We start from the raw sequence: 16,228 nt of genomic DNA, 5'->3' as shown, positions 1-16,228 counted from the left end.
TACGGCACTGGCAGGAATATGTCCTTTTTATGAGGAAAAAATAGAAAAAAATATATATGTGATGAGTCTCTTTTGCAGTGTACAAACACCCTGAGCAAAAGCAGACGTGTGGTTTTAATGGAAAAATCTTCTTTTTTAGCTGGTATGGACGTTTGAAAAATTACTTTATGTTAACTATATTTTATTGCCTTGATATAAGATGTGGTGCATGGGGATTGCTTTACATTTACATCAATGGAATTTAGCAGACGCCCTTGTTCTGAGCCACCTACGATCAGTAGTTACCGGAGCAGTCACTGGGTTAAGTGTCTTGATCATATTGTAATGTCACATGAAGATTTATAGAAATACATTGATAAAATTACTAACTACACACACAACCCCTTTTTATTCATATTTATTAAGTAATTATTTATTAGAATAAAATGGGAGAAGCCTATCACAGTAATTGACATCTTACACACACCCTACTTCCTCCTTCTGGGAAGTATAAGATCTGTAAATATGACACGCAAATGTAGCATAAAGCCCTGTTTCATCCTCTCTTCCTCCGTTTCCCTCTGTTCTCTACATGGTGGATGATTTCTGCAGCAGATCCAAGGACAGACGTACCAGTAACAGTTTAAATAGGCACAGTTAATACCAATACCTGCTGATAGTTGCATACTCACTGGAAACAAAACTACAAATGCTGGCGTCAATGTAAAGCCACATGCAGTACTGTATATATAATCAATCTGAAAGTTGAATTTGGGTAAAAGAAAAAAGAAATTGTGACTAATGTCTACACAAAGTAAAACTGGTGTGTCAGAGCTGAGAAAAAGATAAAAGTAAAATAACTGGAAAGAGTGGGCTGAAAATCAGCAGACACCGGCTTCGAGTCCACGTAGTGTACTATACTGCGGCCTGTGAGTTCACCATCCCGTACACTCCCACGTTCATTCATGCTTATATGTACACTTTCAGACAGTCACTGGCAAAACCATGTCGCCTTTTAGCATGTAGTGTTGTGATGAGAATCATGTGAACGGTTGTGCTGGGTTGTCCACATGACATTTGATTACTGATTCAATCTGTCATCGAGTACAAATGGTAGCAAACCATTGAACCCACAGAAAGTAGGAATTAGGTTAACAAGATGGCTGCTATGGTGTGACATTGGAGTATTATTTATACCGTTTAAAAACCTAATGACTTGGTTAGTCAAGAAGCACCAAATTTGGCAAAGTAAGCAGGGTAAAAGAAAACAAAAAATATGAGAATTATTTGTAGGGTGGCAGTAGCCCAGTGTGTAGCACGCTCACCTATGAACCAGAAGACCACCAAGTCACAGGTTCAAACCCCACTTACTAACCTTGAGTGTCTCCAGGGGGACTGTCCCTTTAACTACTGATTGTAAGTCGCTCTGAATAAGCACATCAGTGGCACCTTGGTGCCTTTGGCTGGAAAGGCCACCACTGCTGAATTAACTATGATGCATTATTTTAAGTATGAAACATTCAGTACATATGTGAGTAGGTTAGACATTTTTGGAAGGCATATTATTTTTCCTATAGATTAAATTATCTCCTAATCCACACAAAACCAGTTGTCTTGTATGTACATTTGCCGTATTTTACTAAAATGACATTTTTACAAATTTTACTGAAATAATAATTACAACATCTTGTCTTGTAGGAAGAGAATGTTATTTAAATCATAGTCATTTATCCATAACAACAGTTTATTAATTCACTTTTCAAAATATTAAATAAGACTGGCCATATTTTCTTACCATTAAATCCATACTGACTTCTGTGCCAGACTACTGTAATTTTACACTTGTTTGTATTGAACAGTCTGTGCAGCAATTTGATTGGATAAGATGTATAGCATGTCTACCAATAATGACACTGCAAAAATGTTATTTCAGGCTTGACTTGGTAACATAAAACAGAAAAATTGTTAATCCACAAAAAAACTTTATACCTTTAACGCAGACCTTGAAGTGCATTGTTCTGCTCATGTCATTTTGCTAAAGATATTAAAAGAGCATTGAGTTTTGTCTTTTTTTTTTTTTTGCATTTTTTATGTCTTTAGTTGCTATGATCCTTTCAGTGTGTTTCTATGGTTACCTGTATCATTGTGTCTCCTCAGGGCTAAAACAGACAAAATCTGTCCAAACAGTTAAATAAGCGAAAGGGCAGTTTTAAACCCCAGATTAACACAAATTTCTGACCTAATCATACGGTTACAAGGGATAATCTATATCCAAGATTATCTGGTATCCAGTTAATCTGATTATTTACAAAAAATATATAACAGTTGATTGTTGTAATGATGTATTATGATTAAGTTTCTGTTCAGAGATATTGGACTGTATTTTACTGTATTTTGACTAAATAAGACTATTTATGGGGCACCTTTTATCAATTTCAAACCATGATTTTCAGAATAACAAAGATGCATGGTTTCCTGCAGTGAACACAATTTTTTGTGTTCTCCCTGTGACTGGGAGACTATTCTATGGTTCTGAGTCCCTAAATTCAGCCCTTCCTCCTTTAATAGCATAGCAAACATGTAACCTAGTCATTGTGAATTTGGTCATCTCTACCGTATTGCTGACCTTTAACAAGTTCACCATGAGTATTTAATACAATTCTGTATTTAAATAATCACCCACTATTTATTAAATTGTCAGCAAATCTCACCAGCAAATTGTTCAGCTCTTTTAATACAAATGTAGAAAAAAAGGAAAATTTCACAATAACTACAATTTCCTTCCATTCAAATGGGCAAGAAAACATTTTTCCAGAATTTTGTGTGTGTGTGTGTGTGTGTGTGTGTGTGTGTGAACAAGGAAATGCTGGTTGTAACGCATCAGAGTATCACATTTAGAACAGGCGAAATCTAGCAGAAGGTTTCTTTTTAAAACCAGACTGCTGAAATAAACAGCACAATCTGATCATTTTTTGGGGTGTATAGCTCGACCATCTGCCTGCAGACAAGAACGCAGAAGGACAGTCATCACAAGCACTGACAAACAATTGACTCAAACCTATGGAAACTGTTCAGCTGTTGTGGCCAGAAGGCTATGTTGCTTCGAAGAGCTCTCTGTAGATAGCAAAAAATTCTACCAAACATGTGGCTAGAATGCAAGCATTGTCATAGTTGCTATAGTAACGGTTATTTTTTTCAAGAGTCAACTGCAACCTTGGGACCCCTGTCCATTCTTTCCAGCCTTTCTGTGTTTACTGTACTTCACAAGTGATATGATATGAAAAAAAGCTGCAATCTCAGAATTACTCAAAGGTGAACAATCTCACAAACCGGACTCCTCTGTCCTCTGTCCCAACTTGAGTTTTGCATGTGTGTTTGCCTGCTTTCTGTTAATCTTGAGTGATGCGTCCTCAGCCACAAGGCTGTGGCCTGACCCATTCTTTCCGTCTTGGCCTTACATCAGAATGGAAGTGGCCTATGAAGGCAGAAAAAGAAGTACAGTGAGGAGAGAGTTAAAAAAAAAAAAAGGTGATAGTGGAAAGAGACAGTCATAGTGGAATCCCTACGTTCATCGACACAAGGCACATGAACTGGCACCCGCAAGCACAATTTCACACACTCACGCACACACCGTCACACACTTGCGTGCAAATGCACGGGCCAGTCACACACAGACCAACACCCATGAGCTTGCGCTCACACACAAACATGGCCAGTGCTTGAGATACAACAGATAGCACCCATGTGCAGGGTCTAGTTATTCTGACAGAAGCAAAGGGCTTATCTTCAGCATCGGACGCCCCACCCCCACCCAGCCAGCCAGAACAACAAGCCTTACATTCAAATAGATTGCACAGATATCAAAGCAACAGGCATTTGGTGACACATTCACAGATACTTGGCTGAGATACGCAAGTTGAGCTAATTCAGGACTGATGCACTGAAGCCACAAAACCAAATCAATTTATTGTTTTTTTTTTTGTTTTTTTTCTTAATTTAGGTAAAACACCAAAACTGTACCTGAAATCACAGGTACATAATATGATTTATAATATAAACATGAGCTAAAACTGAGAGGGTCATAACGTTCAAGCTCTATTATCAGCTAACACTGCCTTCTAGTGGTCGAGTTACATTTACATTTATGGCATTTATCAGACGCCCTTATCCAGAGCGACTTACAATCAGTAGTTTCAGGGGACAGTCCCCCTGGAGCAACTTAGGGTTAAGTGTCTTGCTCAGGGACACAATGGTAGTAAGTGGGATTTGAACCTGGGTCTTCTGGTTCATAGGCGAGTGTGTTACCCACTAGGCTACTACCACCCATATAACCAGAGTTCAGAGTTTAGTAGAATATGTCGTGTTGATTATAGTCCAGGTTTTACTTCATAACTTTATCATTTTTTATCATTCTTTATCAAACTTATTTTGTTATTATATAGATGCCTACGACAATGTGCAACGATTGACGCCGTACAGAACTTCAGGTTTTGCTTCTGTGTTTATTGTGTGACGCGTGTCAGGCACCAAAATGCAGACTTTCCTCTAGATGGCAGCAGATTACAAGGAACCAACTAGAACCTTCATGACCCAGTGCCTCATATACAGCCTGTTGAGGGGCCTGTTGAGAAGAACTTGAAAATGAATGTACTCTTTTCCATTCATCATATTCTCATGCCTCCTTATGCCATAATACACATCGCTGCTGCTCAAGCCTCAGATAGTTACATTAAGCAAAGTTTAAGAACAAAGTAAAATCAACACACAAAAAGAGCCAAATTTGAAGATGAAGTGCATACAGAACCAGTGCGTACAATTTTGTCAAGAACAGGCCAGTGTGTATGTGGGTATTTTCTGCACCTCCCTGATTAGACACTTAACTACAACAGAGATTCGCCCAGTAAACCTCAACACAAGGTTATTCCCAAAATCCTGCACAAGCACTCGCCTGTGAGAGATTAGATTGCCCACTGAATCAACACAGTATGCTGTATATGAATGCTAGACTATAGCTACCAGATCGGGAAAAGTAAAGTTTTTACAGCACACTTTGGGATTTTTTCTGAAATGTAAGAAATATGGTTATGTGGTTATATTGAATAAAAAATATTCATATACTCAAGTGCCATAGGACATCAGAAGTGCAATGGCCTCACATGTATTGAATGTGTCTGTCAATTGGTGACGCACCCACTGTGATATGACAATTGTTTTTCATATTTCCCCCTGTGTACACAAACAATACAAAAATATGTAACATGATATTTTTTCTCTTTACTCTCAGCAGATATTAAATATTTATGAAGATTTAGCTTCCAGGACAGGTCGCTGGGAGTCATCAATAAACATATTCGGCTCAAATTTTATTATTTATTTGATAAATTGTTTCACAGTGTGAACATGCACCTAATATCTTCTGTGTATTTACATTATTTACCATAGCAATTAAGGAATACAGCAAATGGCCTTTTGAATTCTAAATGTGATTATACATTTCAGATATTTTTAATGAAAAGGCATAGACTGTATCAGGTTACAATGTTTACTGCCACTGGAGACAATGCGGCGTACACACCCTAAAATGTAGGCATCATAAAATGTAGATCCCACTGCGAGATATTAGATATACCATATATTAGATGTACTATGTTGAAACAATTTATTAAAACTCCTTCCAGCATAGAATCATACACTACCTGTGTGCCCTTGAACGAGACCCACCTCTCACCCTTTATTGCCTTTACTTCATGCCCTTTCATTTTCTCATAATGGCTCAGATCCTGCTACAAATTGCTATGCACTTGCCTTTTAAATTAGTTTACCATTTGAAGGAGGTGGAATGGTCTTGATTTGTCAAATTATTGACATGGTGGCCCTTTTGTGATTTGCAAATGTTTCATGTTTGAATTTTAACAAAGATATCTGTTACATGCTCTACTGGAAATTTTCCAAAGTAATTCCTAGAGGCCTTAATGATGAGTTTCTTTAGATAAATTATAGGGTGTGTGTATTTATCATGCACAGTAATGTCATTTGCACACATTCGATTTTGAAATAATTTTGCTGTTGTGACGGCTAGTTATGCGGGTTCTGTGTCTGCATGCTGTGTGTGCTGCATGTCTCTGTGCTAACAAGAGTAGCATACAAATAGAAGGATGGACCACCAATACAACTACTTCTTAAAAGGCCACTCAGCAAATGATGTATTCATTGTTAATGATTATCTCATTAGAATGATATGAAATGAATAAGATGGCAGCAGTAAGTTGGCATGGAGTCCTCACCACTGTGTGCACCGTCTCTCTTGTGCGTCAGTGTCCGGCTTCAGCTGGATCATTGCTGAGGTGTCGCTGAGCTCGACGCAGGCCCACTGACAGACATAATAGATGTTTTTCTTCCTCCTTGCGGTAAAAACCCGCCATTACACCTCCATCGCAGGCGACTGCTATCATTTAATTCGGTAAGATGAAGTAAAACTCGTTTTAATCGTTTTTCTTTTTAACACACAGTTCTGTAGCGTTTTTTTTTAACAGCATGTGGATTTGCTTTGTGGATTTCTCTCTTTATTTCTTTTTCTTTTATAGTTGTATAGTTTTTAAAGGAGTTATGGGTGCTCGAAAGTTCTAGAAGGTTCTCGCGACTTGTTTCTACGGCAACGGTGTTACTTTTAAGAAACGTTGATAAAGCTACTGCTTAAAAACAGTCACATAACAAAAAAATACTCTGAACCATCGTATTTTGTTGAAAAAAAAAAACAACAACAAGCATTTGCAGTTGAATTTTCATTCTCAGGTAAAAGGTAGGTAGGCTACAAAATGTTGCTTTTGAAACGCTAATGATGGCTTAGTACTGCGCCATGCCATTTTGGAAAGATTAGCACACGCCAAAACCCTCTGACTGTCTGTGAAGATTATTAATTTGTCATTAGGCGATTAGTTCATCTTAAACCTTTCCATGAATATGCTTTGCAGTGACTGTAAAAAAGATGTAAAAAAAAGCTGACGTGCATGTGGTGGGCCTACAGATATTGGACAAATGAAGGTAGATTCAGACATTGCTCATTATGGAATATCATAATTAGTTTATTTATATGGTATCCTAAACAATTTCACAATGTACTAGAAGTGTGATATTTAACAATTATTTGACTTTGTAGCAGGGCTCTTACATTTGGGAAAATAATAGACCACACCCTGGTTTCGTTAATCATTTGTTGTTTATTTGGTTTACATAGCAATGTATAAAATGTAAAGATTTTATTAGAATACAGTTTACAGTTTACAGTTTACAGGATAAATGTGAGATATTTTACCATATGATGATACATTTAACCTTCAGCTGGGATAGTTTTAGTTATGGCCTTAAATTAAACTTTTTGTTTCCTCTGTGAAAATTAATGTTGCTGTTTAAGGAAAGCCTAACTTTTTGGATGTCTGGGTCATTTTAAAGACTGGCTGTCCGTTCACGCCCATTAATTTGACGTAAGACTGTACAGACCTGTGACGGCTTAGGAATGAATGGAAGAGTCCACCTTGCAGAATTATGGGAGGGGTTTGTCAAATGTGGGTTCGGTTTATGTTGACCGAAAGCCAGCGTAGGGGTGTGGCCATACAAACTGTGAGCCAATCGTTGTCTATCGGGGCGGGGTCGCGCAAAAAGGGGGCGTTCCCTTGCGCCGAGCCGTCGCTGCGTATCGAAGTCTGAACTGAAGAGAGTAATGGCATGAGCGTTGCGTTGCGCGCTATTACTACTGACGTACGCCACTGTTATTCAACTTCTGCACTTCGGAAAAGGGGGAACGCAGACAGCCCGGGAGAAACGAAGTCGGCGCTCGCCAGAACTGTCACCCTGAACAAGTGACATTTTTTTTTTTTATATTAAACCGAGAGAGGGATATGATACTGGACATGTGAATTATAGGAGTTACTACCGCCTTCCAAAAATGAAGCTGGCCTCTGATCTGTGTTGCTTCGCCTTTCTTTTCACTTCGGCGCTGCTTCGGCTGTGCGCCTCGCAGGCAGGTGAGTGGCGGACCGGGCGCGTTCGGTCGGTACGCGGTCATTCTACTCATTCTGCGCTTAAAAAAAAAAAACACACACACACAAACACACATATATATATATATATATATTTCAATATCATAGTCACGGACTCAGATTACGCGTCCGCGTAAAGGTTCGCAGTTGCTCTGCGTTCCTTTGGTCGTGTGCATGTGCGCTCAGCCGGTGTGGAGGGGCGGCGATGGTGTGTAAACCCGATCACACACACACACACACACACACACACTGGCACTGTTGAATTTAAAGAGAATCGGGCCATTCAGTGGTCATTGCGCGTTGTTATTCTCGCCCCGTTCCGACGGCTCTGAAAAACGCGCCCCTTTTCCTCGTTCTTTCTTGCCTTTTGCCGACGCAACTTTGTCAAATGACAACTTTTAGGCTGCCGACAGGTTGCGTCTTTCTGCGCGCGGTCGCTTTCGCGTCCCGTTTCGTTTCCAACGCGTCAAGCGGGCGAACGTCGGGTCGCGTTTCCACACGCACGTCAGCGCACCGACAACCTTTCAACACGATCGTTTTCGTTTTTTTTCGGCTGCATCGTGCTTTATTTCATTCGAATTTATTAGCTGAAAGTGGAACCTCCCTCGGGCTCCACGCAGGACATTTAACTGATGAACTAGACTCTGCAGCGTGATTTGTCGGCGGTGCGTCCTGCGTCCTCGACACTTTGTCGTGTTTGCAGCTGTGACAGATCCCGGGCCGAAAGTGAACGCTTTTATTATTTCCTACAGGAAGGGGCTTCCACATGGTGGTGGTATTAGACGCGCTAAAACGATGTTCTCTCAAGTCTTTTTATTTCTTTTTTTTTCAACTCATCAAGACTTTTAAAGTCTGAATAAAAATGATCCTCATATCAGAAATGCATGAATTATATTTAATCATTCAGACCAACTTACTTTATACGAGTGCATATATTTATTTATTTTTGTTATCATTTTTTTTTTTCTGTAATTCCTGGGCAGCTCCCGGTTGGTAACGAGTTTAAATGGTGCGCCATTAAGAGACAAAGGCCGGTGAGATGCCCGTGGTGCTCCGGTGGCGGGACGACATCCCGCAGTGCCAGGGGGCGACACGATCCTGCCCGAGTTGCGTCTTCATGTGACCAGAAGGCTCACATTCCGCGGGAGAAGGGCCGAGCATCGTTCCGACTAATCATCTAGAAAAAAAATCCTAATAAAAAAGATCTTTATATTTATTTAATTATCTGTACAATGGCTACGGGCTTTACAGCTTGAAACCGATGAGTTATAGTCGAGCAAAATTTTTTAATAAAAAAACCACATGCTCATTCTCACCTAAAAGGTGTTAGAACGTTACTTTTTTTTTTTTTTTTTTTACAAAGCAGTGCTCTGGCTATAGGCATGGTTGCATGGTTTGCAGGAAAATCCATAATTCAATATACTGACTGTATTCTTGTGATGCGCTGAAATGATCTTTTTTTTCCATGTTGCCTCTGTGTTTCAAACCATATTCCAGTTGAGCAACTAACCCTAAAGCATATTTTGTGAAGAATCCCAGTCATGTGTCTCGCAAGCTGTGGGCTATTCGAAAGAACAGAGTGTAAGAAATGCACCTTCAAGCCGCCATGCTCACCGTGATGGATTATAATCGCTGCCTTACGCTGTTGTTACTGAAGAACTCTGCTCCGGCAGTTCCAATGTGTTTCCTGATTTGTCACCCAGTTGCTCAATTACGAAAACATTTTTTTTGGAGTGTGGCTATTATGGGTGGCCTTCCATCAGGAGCACATTGAGGTAATGGTGAATTTCATCTAAACGCTCCTGGTGCATTATCTCCACCTTATGCTTTTTTTTTTTAAACATCTGCTAATCAGGGTTATCGGTACGTTATCATTCCAGTCTGCTGCTGAGGGGCTGAGAATTTAAATCCTTGCACTCCATGACATTTCGAAGTTCCCTTGAAAAATGCTGGTGGAAAAACCGGAGAATACAAATATCAGCCTGTTAATCGGCTTAAGCATGGATTAGATTCCGATGGTGAGTACACCGGCTCGGAGGCGATGAAAATTAATCGTTCGGCAATTAAACCTGCTTCCAATCTAATTTTGGTCTGGCTCAATAACCGCTTTTCAATGCCGAACCTGGCGTCTCTTTTGCAAGCCTTTCTTCCCCCTGTGTCCATAATAATGGAACACTGTTTGTGTATATGTATATATCTATTAATATTTGAGAAAGTGCTCTTTTATGTGTGTGTGTGTGTGTGTGTGTTCTAGTATCTCAGAAAAGACCGCATTCAAAGAAAGCATAGATAAAAAAAAGGCTTAGAAGAACCTAAGGTTTTACCCCTTTTCATTGAAGCACACTTACAGAGTGGAGTATTCATACGACTAAAGTATTGACATGTCTGGTTGTATAGATATTTTATGACTCATTTTATGTGAATGTATGTCTTGACTCAACCAGTTAATAACAAAGGACAGGAATATTTCTGCTCTTCCACATTTTTTCAAAGATCAGTGGCCCATGTGCCCCTTTTTTTACATTATCAAAGCGGGTGGAGATGGTGTTACATCCACCAGCCCACACAGCAATAAGGCATTATCTCACGGAGGCTCCTTATTCCATTTCTTCCTTGACATTGCTGTTGTAAGGCAGCTCGACCTCTGAGCCGGCGGCCTTTAATGGGAAGAAAACCGGGCTTTGATTCGCCTCAGATCCCGACACTTGCCAAGTGAAGGCGGCTTCCCAAACAGCGTGGTGCTCTGTGCCCCCATGTTAAGCGTCTCACTCTGGCTTGAGGCTCCTGACCAGCGTGGCAAGAGCAGCTATACCAAAGGCTGCTTCCTTCTGCTTTCTAGGCAACAGTAGAAGAAAGGAAACCAAAAAAGCCTGAAACAAAGCTTTTTAGTGTTACTGCCACTGGCTTGGATCTCTTTGACTAGGAACTGGTTTCTTCTCTAATGGCTTTTGAGCTGGTTTGATACCACCTTCGACCTTATCAGCTGACATGTCCTTAAAACCATAGAGATGAACCTCATGAGCAAACACTGTTTGTTTTAAAGAAGATTATCTTGGATAACTTCTAACACTTTTGTAATGTTTTTGGACATAAAGAAGGCCTGTGAACTCCCATCCTCTAGGTCAGTGTACGTGTGTGTCACATGCAATTCACGGTGACGTGTGGAATTTGCGAAGTATGGCGTGCCCATCAATCAGTCTGTCCTTCACTGTTTCTAATTACTTGTTGCTGCTGATGATGAGGATTTATTATTAAATCATATACATTTTTTACCCTTCTAACTCAAATAAATGACACACAACTGTTTTATCCACTGGGAGTGGACGTGTGCTTGAAGTCGCTTTAGTTTAATTTGTTCCTGTAATTGCAGAGTTGTGCATAGCTCTGTGTAGGCCTACATTTGTAAAACTTTGAGCAGGTTGGATAAAGCTAATACACGGGCAGATTACTGTACACACACAGACGGCAAGCCATAAATTCATCCTGGGTGATGAGAAGCATGGACAAATTATCCCCTTGAATTGTTTGCAGCTTATTTTCACCTCTTTTTTTCCTGCGTGGTGTAACTTGCTGTAACTAATATGATTTGCCATTTTTTCATTTACTGAGCTTATGCAAGTCATGGCTTTCAGGCTCTATTAAGATGAGGATGCTTTGAAAGCCCTGCTCGGTCTCCCTCTGTGTGTGTGTGTGTGTGTGTGTTATGGCTTTCATTGCATGCTGTGCACATGGTCCATGTCCATCTGCCATGAAAGTGTGTTGTCTTTAGAACCGTCACCAGGCCTATCTCTGCTGGCAGCAAGACACCATTTGACACCCAAGACGGTGTCATTTTTCTTCATTTAGTGACGACATTGCATTCATCAATGTCAAGTCCTGACAAATCACAGTGCTTCCTTCTCTCTGTTTCCCTGTCAGACATATTTAGTTGTGATTGAGTAAGAGTCTGTCCCCCTGTGTGGATGGTCACTGTACATGTGTGCTACATACAGAGTTGGGAGAGGATGCCATTTTACCAATATTTTGGAACACTAAATTATGAAATACTGCTACCAAATGGCAAATAAAATTACTGTATTCATTTGTTTAACAGTGTCAAAGCATTTCATTCCCACATTTACAGCCAATTATATAAGTAGACTCAAAGCAGTGTAGAGAGCGCCACACGGCCACCATTTCTCTGCATTAACCGTCCAAACAGAGGCAGGAGGTAACAGTTCTCTGTAACTCTGTTGTACATGACAACACAACGCATGGGCTTTATGCGGCTGAGTGTGAGCACCAGCTAGGGACCCTGGTACCGGGTGGAGTCTTGGCACCGGTATGGAATTTTTTTGTGAATCCCCATAAGGAAATTAACATGCCGCGCTTGTAAATCCGCCTGTCACCAGCATGAGAAAAGCGGCCAACAAAATAACACTCGTGTCAGTCAGACCTCAAGCACCAGCGGGCAATTGTTTTACACCGAACTTCAAATTCACCTCTTTGTGTCAACATAATGCACTTTGTGATGCGCGTGACTCATGCACGGCGCTATTCAGATACAGGCGAACAATTCGGGAACGCAGACTTCCAAGGAGCCTGAGAGCCCCTTTGTGCCATGCTCACAAATCAGAGAGAGAGAGAGAGAGAGAGAGAGACTCTGTCAGGCTACAATTAGGGAAATGGTGAGGGTTTTTTTTTTTTTTTTTTTAAACGAAAGGCATTCACGGGGTTTTGACAAGTGTGAGTGAGGGGAGCAGAGCCTTGGCCGTGATTGACAACTTCACTCGCGTAATCCGCAGCTCCGAGGCTGCCAGCGCCTCTGCCTGCATCTGTTCCTGCTCTGTTCTCTTCCACGCTTTCATCATCCACTTTTTTTTTTCTGGGCACCACAAAAGAGGTGAATTAGTATGACAATGAATATGGCTAATCTCTGTTAAGACACACTCATTAACACGGCGTACAAGTTAAGTTAATTGTGTCTCTCTAATTTCTGGTCTTTGCCTTGTTATTCCCTCAGAAGTGTCTGACAACCGAGTGAGTTGTTTCATTCTCCCTTTCTTGTGCCATTTCCCTTCTTTTGCACCTGAATAATGGAGATGAACAAATAAAAGAATAATAATAACAGGCTGACAAAGTTGTGAGTTTATATGTAGCTCACCCCCCCCCACCCCAACCCCCCCTGTTGAAACACGTTGCTGTTCGGATTCCCTGAAGTTTTTTTTTTTTTTTTACTATAATCCGTTTTAAAATATTCACAGCTAATATGCATTTACAATGTAATTACTTTGAGTTTATATGCTCTGACACGGCACACTATTTTCACTGTAGACTGCACTGATAGGCTGGCTAGAACTCAGAATCCAAGAACCCCCCCCTGACTGGATACTGTGTCAGATTGAAATTAAAGAATTATTGATTTCCATGATTTGGGTGAGCCAACTATGGCTGCAGCAATGAATTATAATTGATTATTAAAATATTTGCTTAAAAACGAACTTGCTAATCGATTGATTGGTTGTTCACATCGTCAAGTTTGCAGGTGTGCGCACTTAAACAAATCTTTCTGCTGGAAATGTTAATCTCTGCTAAATTATTCTGAAAAGGAAATAAATCTACAAGTCTACCGTGAATGCCTAATCGAGTCATTGAGATAAATTGACAGATTAATTGATTATCTTTGTTAGTAATAGCTTAAATGGTTGCCTGGTGGTCGGCCTAGTGGTTAAGGAAGTGGACCCGTAATCAGAAGGTTGCCGGTTTGAATCTACAGAGGTTCCGTCCCCACACACTGCTCGGCCTTCATGGCTGCCCACTGGGTTAAATGCCGTGTTGCAGTGCTTCATAATGACAACTTTCCCCTGAAATGGCTAAAATGAGGCAGTGCTGCAGATATTGACCGTGGTATAAAGAAGACTGGAGCGCTCAGATCGAATGACATTGAGTGCAGGCCTTTGGCACAGAGAAGTGATAAAGCGTTTGGCTGAGCATGAGTTATGTGTCAGTTCCCGTGCTCCCGTCACTTCCGCACACTGGCCTGCATCATCGCTCTGCGGCGCGGCCTGTCGATGGCTCGCGCTCCCGTGTGTAAGCAGTCACCTTGCAGCAGATATACCAGCACTTGTAAAGGTACATAAAGCACAGAATGAGAGGGGGGAAAGGCAATTGACCTTGGCTGGCTGACTGGCTGCAGGAGGCTGGGGGGGATGAAGCATGTGAGAGCCTTTGTTCAGTGGATGGGGAGAAGCAGAACCCCGCCTCCGGCAGCAGAGATCACCGGCCATTCCACACTAAATGGCTGAGGTTGACTTTGCAGCTTCAGTGATTAATGTTAGAAGCAGGTCGTGGTATATAACCTAATTATATAGGTTATATTGTGATCTGTCCATGATAATTGCACAAATAGTGTGAGCCTCATTGTTGCACATTACCTCGATTTCAGCTCAGATATCATGTGACCATTAAAATTGTCCTTTATGATCCTTTGCTACCTATAGAGTGTAACGTAAAAGCCTACATGAAGGCTCCAAGAAGCACAGGGGTTGGGGACCCTGCACCTTTTCTGATTTCTCTTTTTACCGTTTCTAACAACACCAACACAGTATCATGTGCATAGAAAGGAAAATGGAATTGGTTGTAAAAACCCCTGGTGTGGCTCATTTGTGAACTTTCTCGGTGATTATTCACAGGTACAGCTTTAAAAAGGGTCCCTTTGTGGCACGTTGCAGGGGAAAGGAAGAGCACAGCGGGGCTAGAATGACGGTGAGGAGAGCGAGAAAATGACAAAGCGCCTCCGCCACACTAATGTCAACTTCTGCAGCGCATCCCCTTCTGTGGCCATTTGCCCGAGACAGCAGTGCTCAATCTCACCTGGCCGCGCTGTCCCGTCTGTGGAGAAGTCTAGGAGGACACACACAGTCACGTCTGTTCGCGTGATTGAGTCCCTGCGAGAGCGGGCAGAGCGCTCGCGCTGCGGTGCCTGCTGTTCATCCGCCCGCCTCCTCTGTCCTAACGCCGCGCTCCCGCAAAGAAACATGAGATCCCTCTGGCAAGGTGAAGCGGATGCTGATGCAAGATCGTTTGTAGCGGGGAGACACAGACAGACCCGGAGTAAAGGGAGAGAAAAAAGGGCCTCTAATTTTAGCTGCGGGGGGCTGGGGGGCCGGAGTTACGTTTTATTTTATTATTTTATTATTCGACTCTCCCCACCGCCCCTCTGTATGCTACGTCTGGAGCGAAGGGGACATCAGTGAGTTTCCCCAGAGCACAGGTAAAGTAGCCACTATCACAAGCCCTGGACAGCCCATTAATCAGCTGTGGCCTTGGGCAGCGGCGCGGGGCTGTGACAGGGACGCTTTTTCCCGGCCAGCCACAGGACACCCATTCTGACAGTCAGCCACCGTCCCTCCGGCCCCCATACGTCCGCCACCCTCGCGCTCTTTTAAGGGCTACTGTGCCTGAAGACAAATGCCCCTCTCTCTCTCGCGCTTTCTCATTCATGACCCCTCTTGTTTTTGTTCTCTCTCTCTCTCTCTCTGTATCTTCCCCTCCTCTCGCACGCTCTCCTACCTGCTACCACTTCTTCACTCTCTATCTGCATGTCTCATTCACCTCCCTCGCACTACCGACACTCTCTCGCTCCCTTTGTTTATGGTTAGTTTTATTAATTGATGTTCATAAGCACACAGCTGCTCTTGAGGGTCAAAACGACTCTCCTTAATCGTTAATTTGGATCTTTTTAATTTAGTGCACAAGGAAGAGTAGAATTTTGGGTTGGGGACACACATTCCTTTAATGATGACAAAGGGACTTTGTGTCCTTCCTCTGCAAACCTGATGTTTATTTTTGAATGCACATAATACCACATGGATATATTTCATATGCCTTGTACAGGCTGTGTGATTTCAGCATTCCTGATCCATACGAATCACAGTGAGCATCAGCAAGCGAACTTTACACATGAAAAAGGCCAAACACATGCACCAGGATGAGAAAAACTGAACAAGACGCAGAGAGAAGTTCAATTTTATCTTCATACTATTTGGGGATTGCTTGTTGTTCCGTTGGAAAATGACCACTGTTTAGGAGCCACTACCAAACAAATCTCCTCACTTCCACAATTGTCATCGCACAGTATTTTTCTCACTTTCTTCTGTCCTTGCTTTACCTCCCTGGTAAAAGATGGGCTCTCAGATGCCACCATCTACAGGGGAAGGTCTCTGCCGCCTCCT

At 41.7% G+C, this 16,228-nt stretch overlaps 1 protein-coding gene across 3 annotated transcripts in view; it reads left to right on the top strand.

The window, feature by feature from the left end:
- Positions 1-7,692: 7,692 nt before the first annotated feature.
- erbb4b (erb-b2 receptor tyrosine kinase 4b) overlaps positions 7,693-16,228 on the top strand; it is a 250,494-nt gene continuing 241,958 nt past the window's right edge. For all 3 annotated transcript variants that reach the window (XM_028990491.1, XM_028990490.1, XM_028990489.1), the window contains exon 1: positions 7,693-8,000. In XM_028990491.1, coding sequence (XP_028846324.1) covers positions 7,922-8,000 — 79 coding nt within the window. In that variant the 5' untranslated portion in view covers positions 7,693-7,921. The remainder of the gene's footprint in view (positions 8,001-16,228) is intronic.

This window comes from Denticeps clupeoides, chromosome 9 (genome assembly GCF_900700375.1).
Source record: "Denticeps clupeoides chromosome 9, fDenClu1.1, whole genome shotgun sequence".
NCBI lineage: Eukaryota > Metazoa > Chordata > Actinopteri > Clupeiformes > Denticipitidae > Denticeps > Denticeps clupeoides.
The sequence above is the reverse complement of the archived record's forward strand: the minus strand, read 5'-3'. Positions and strand labels throughout refer to the sequence as shown.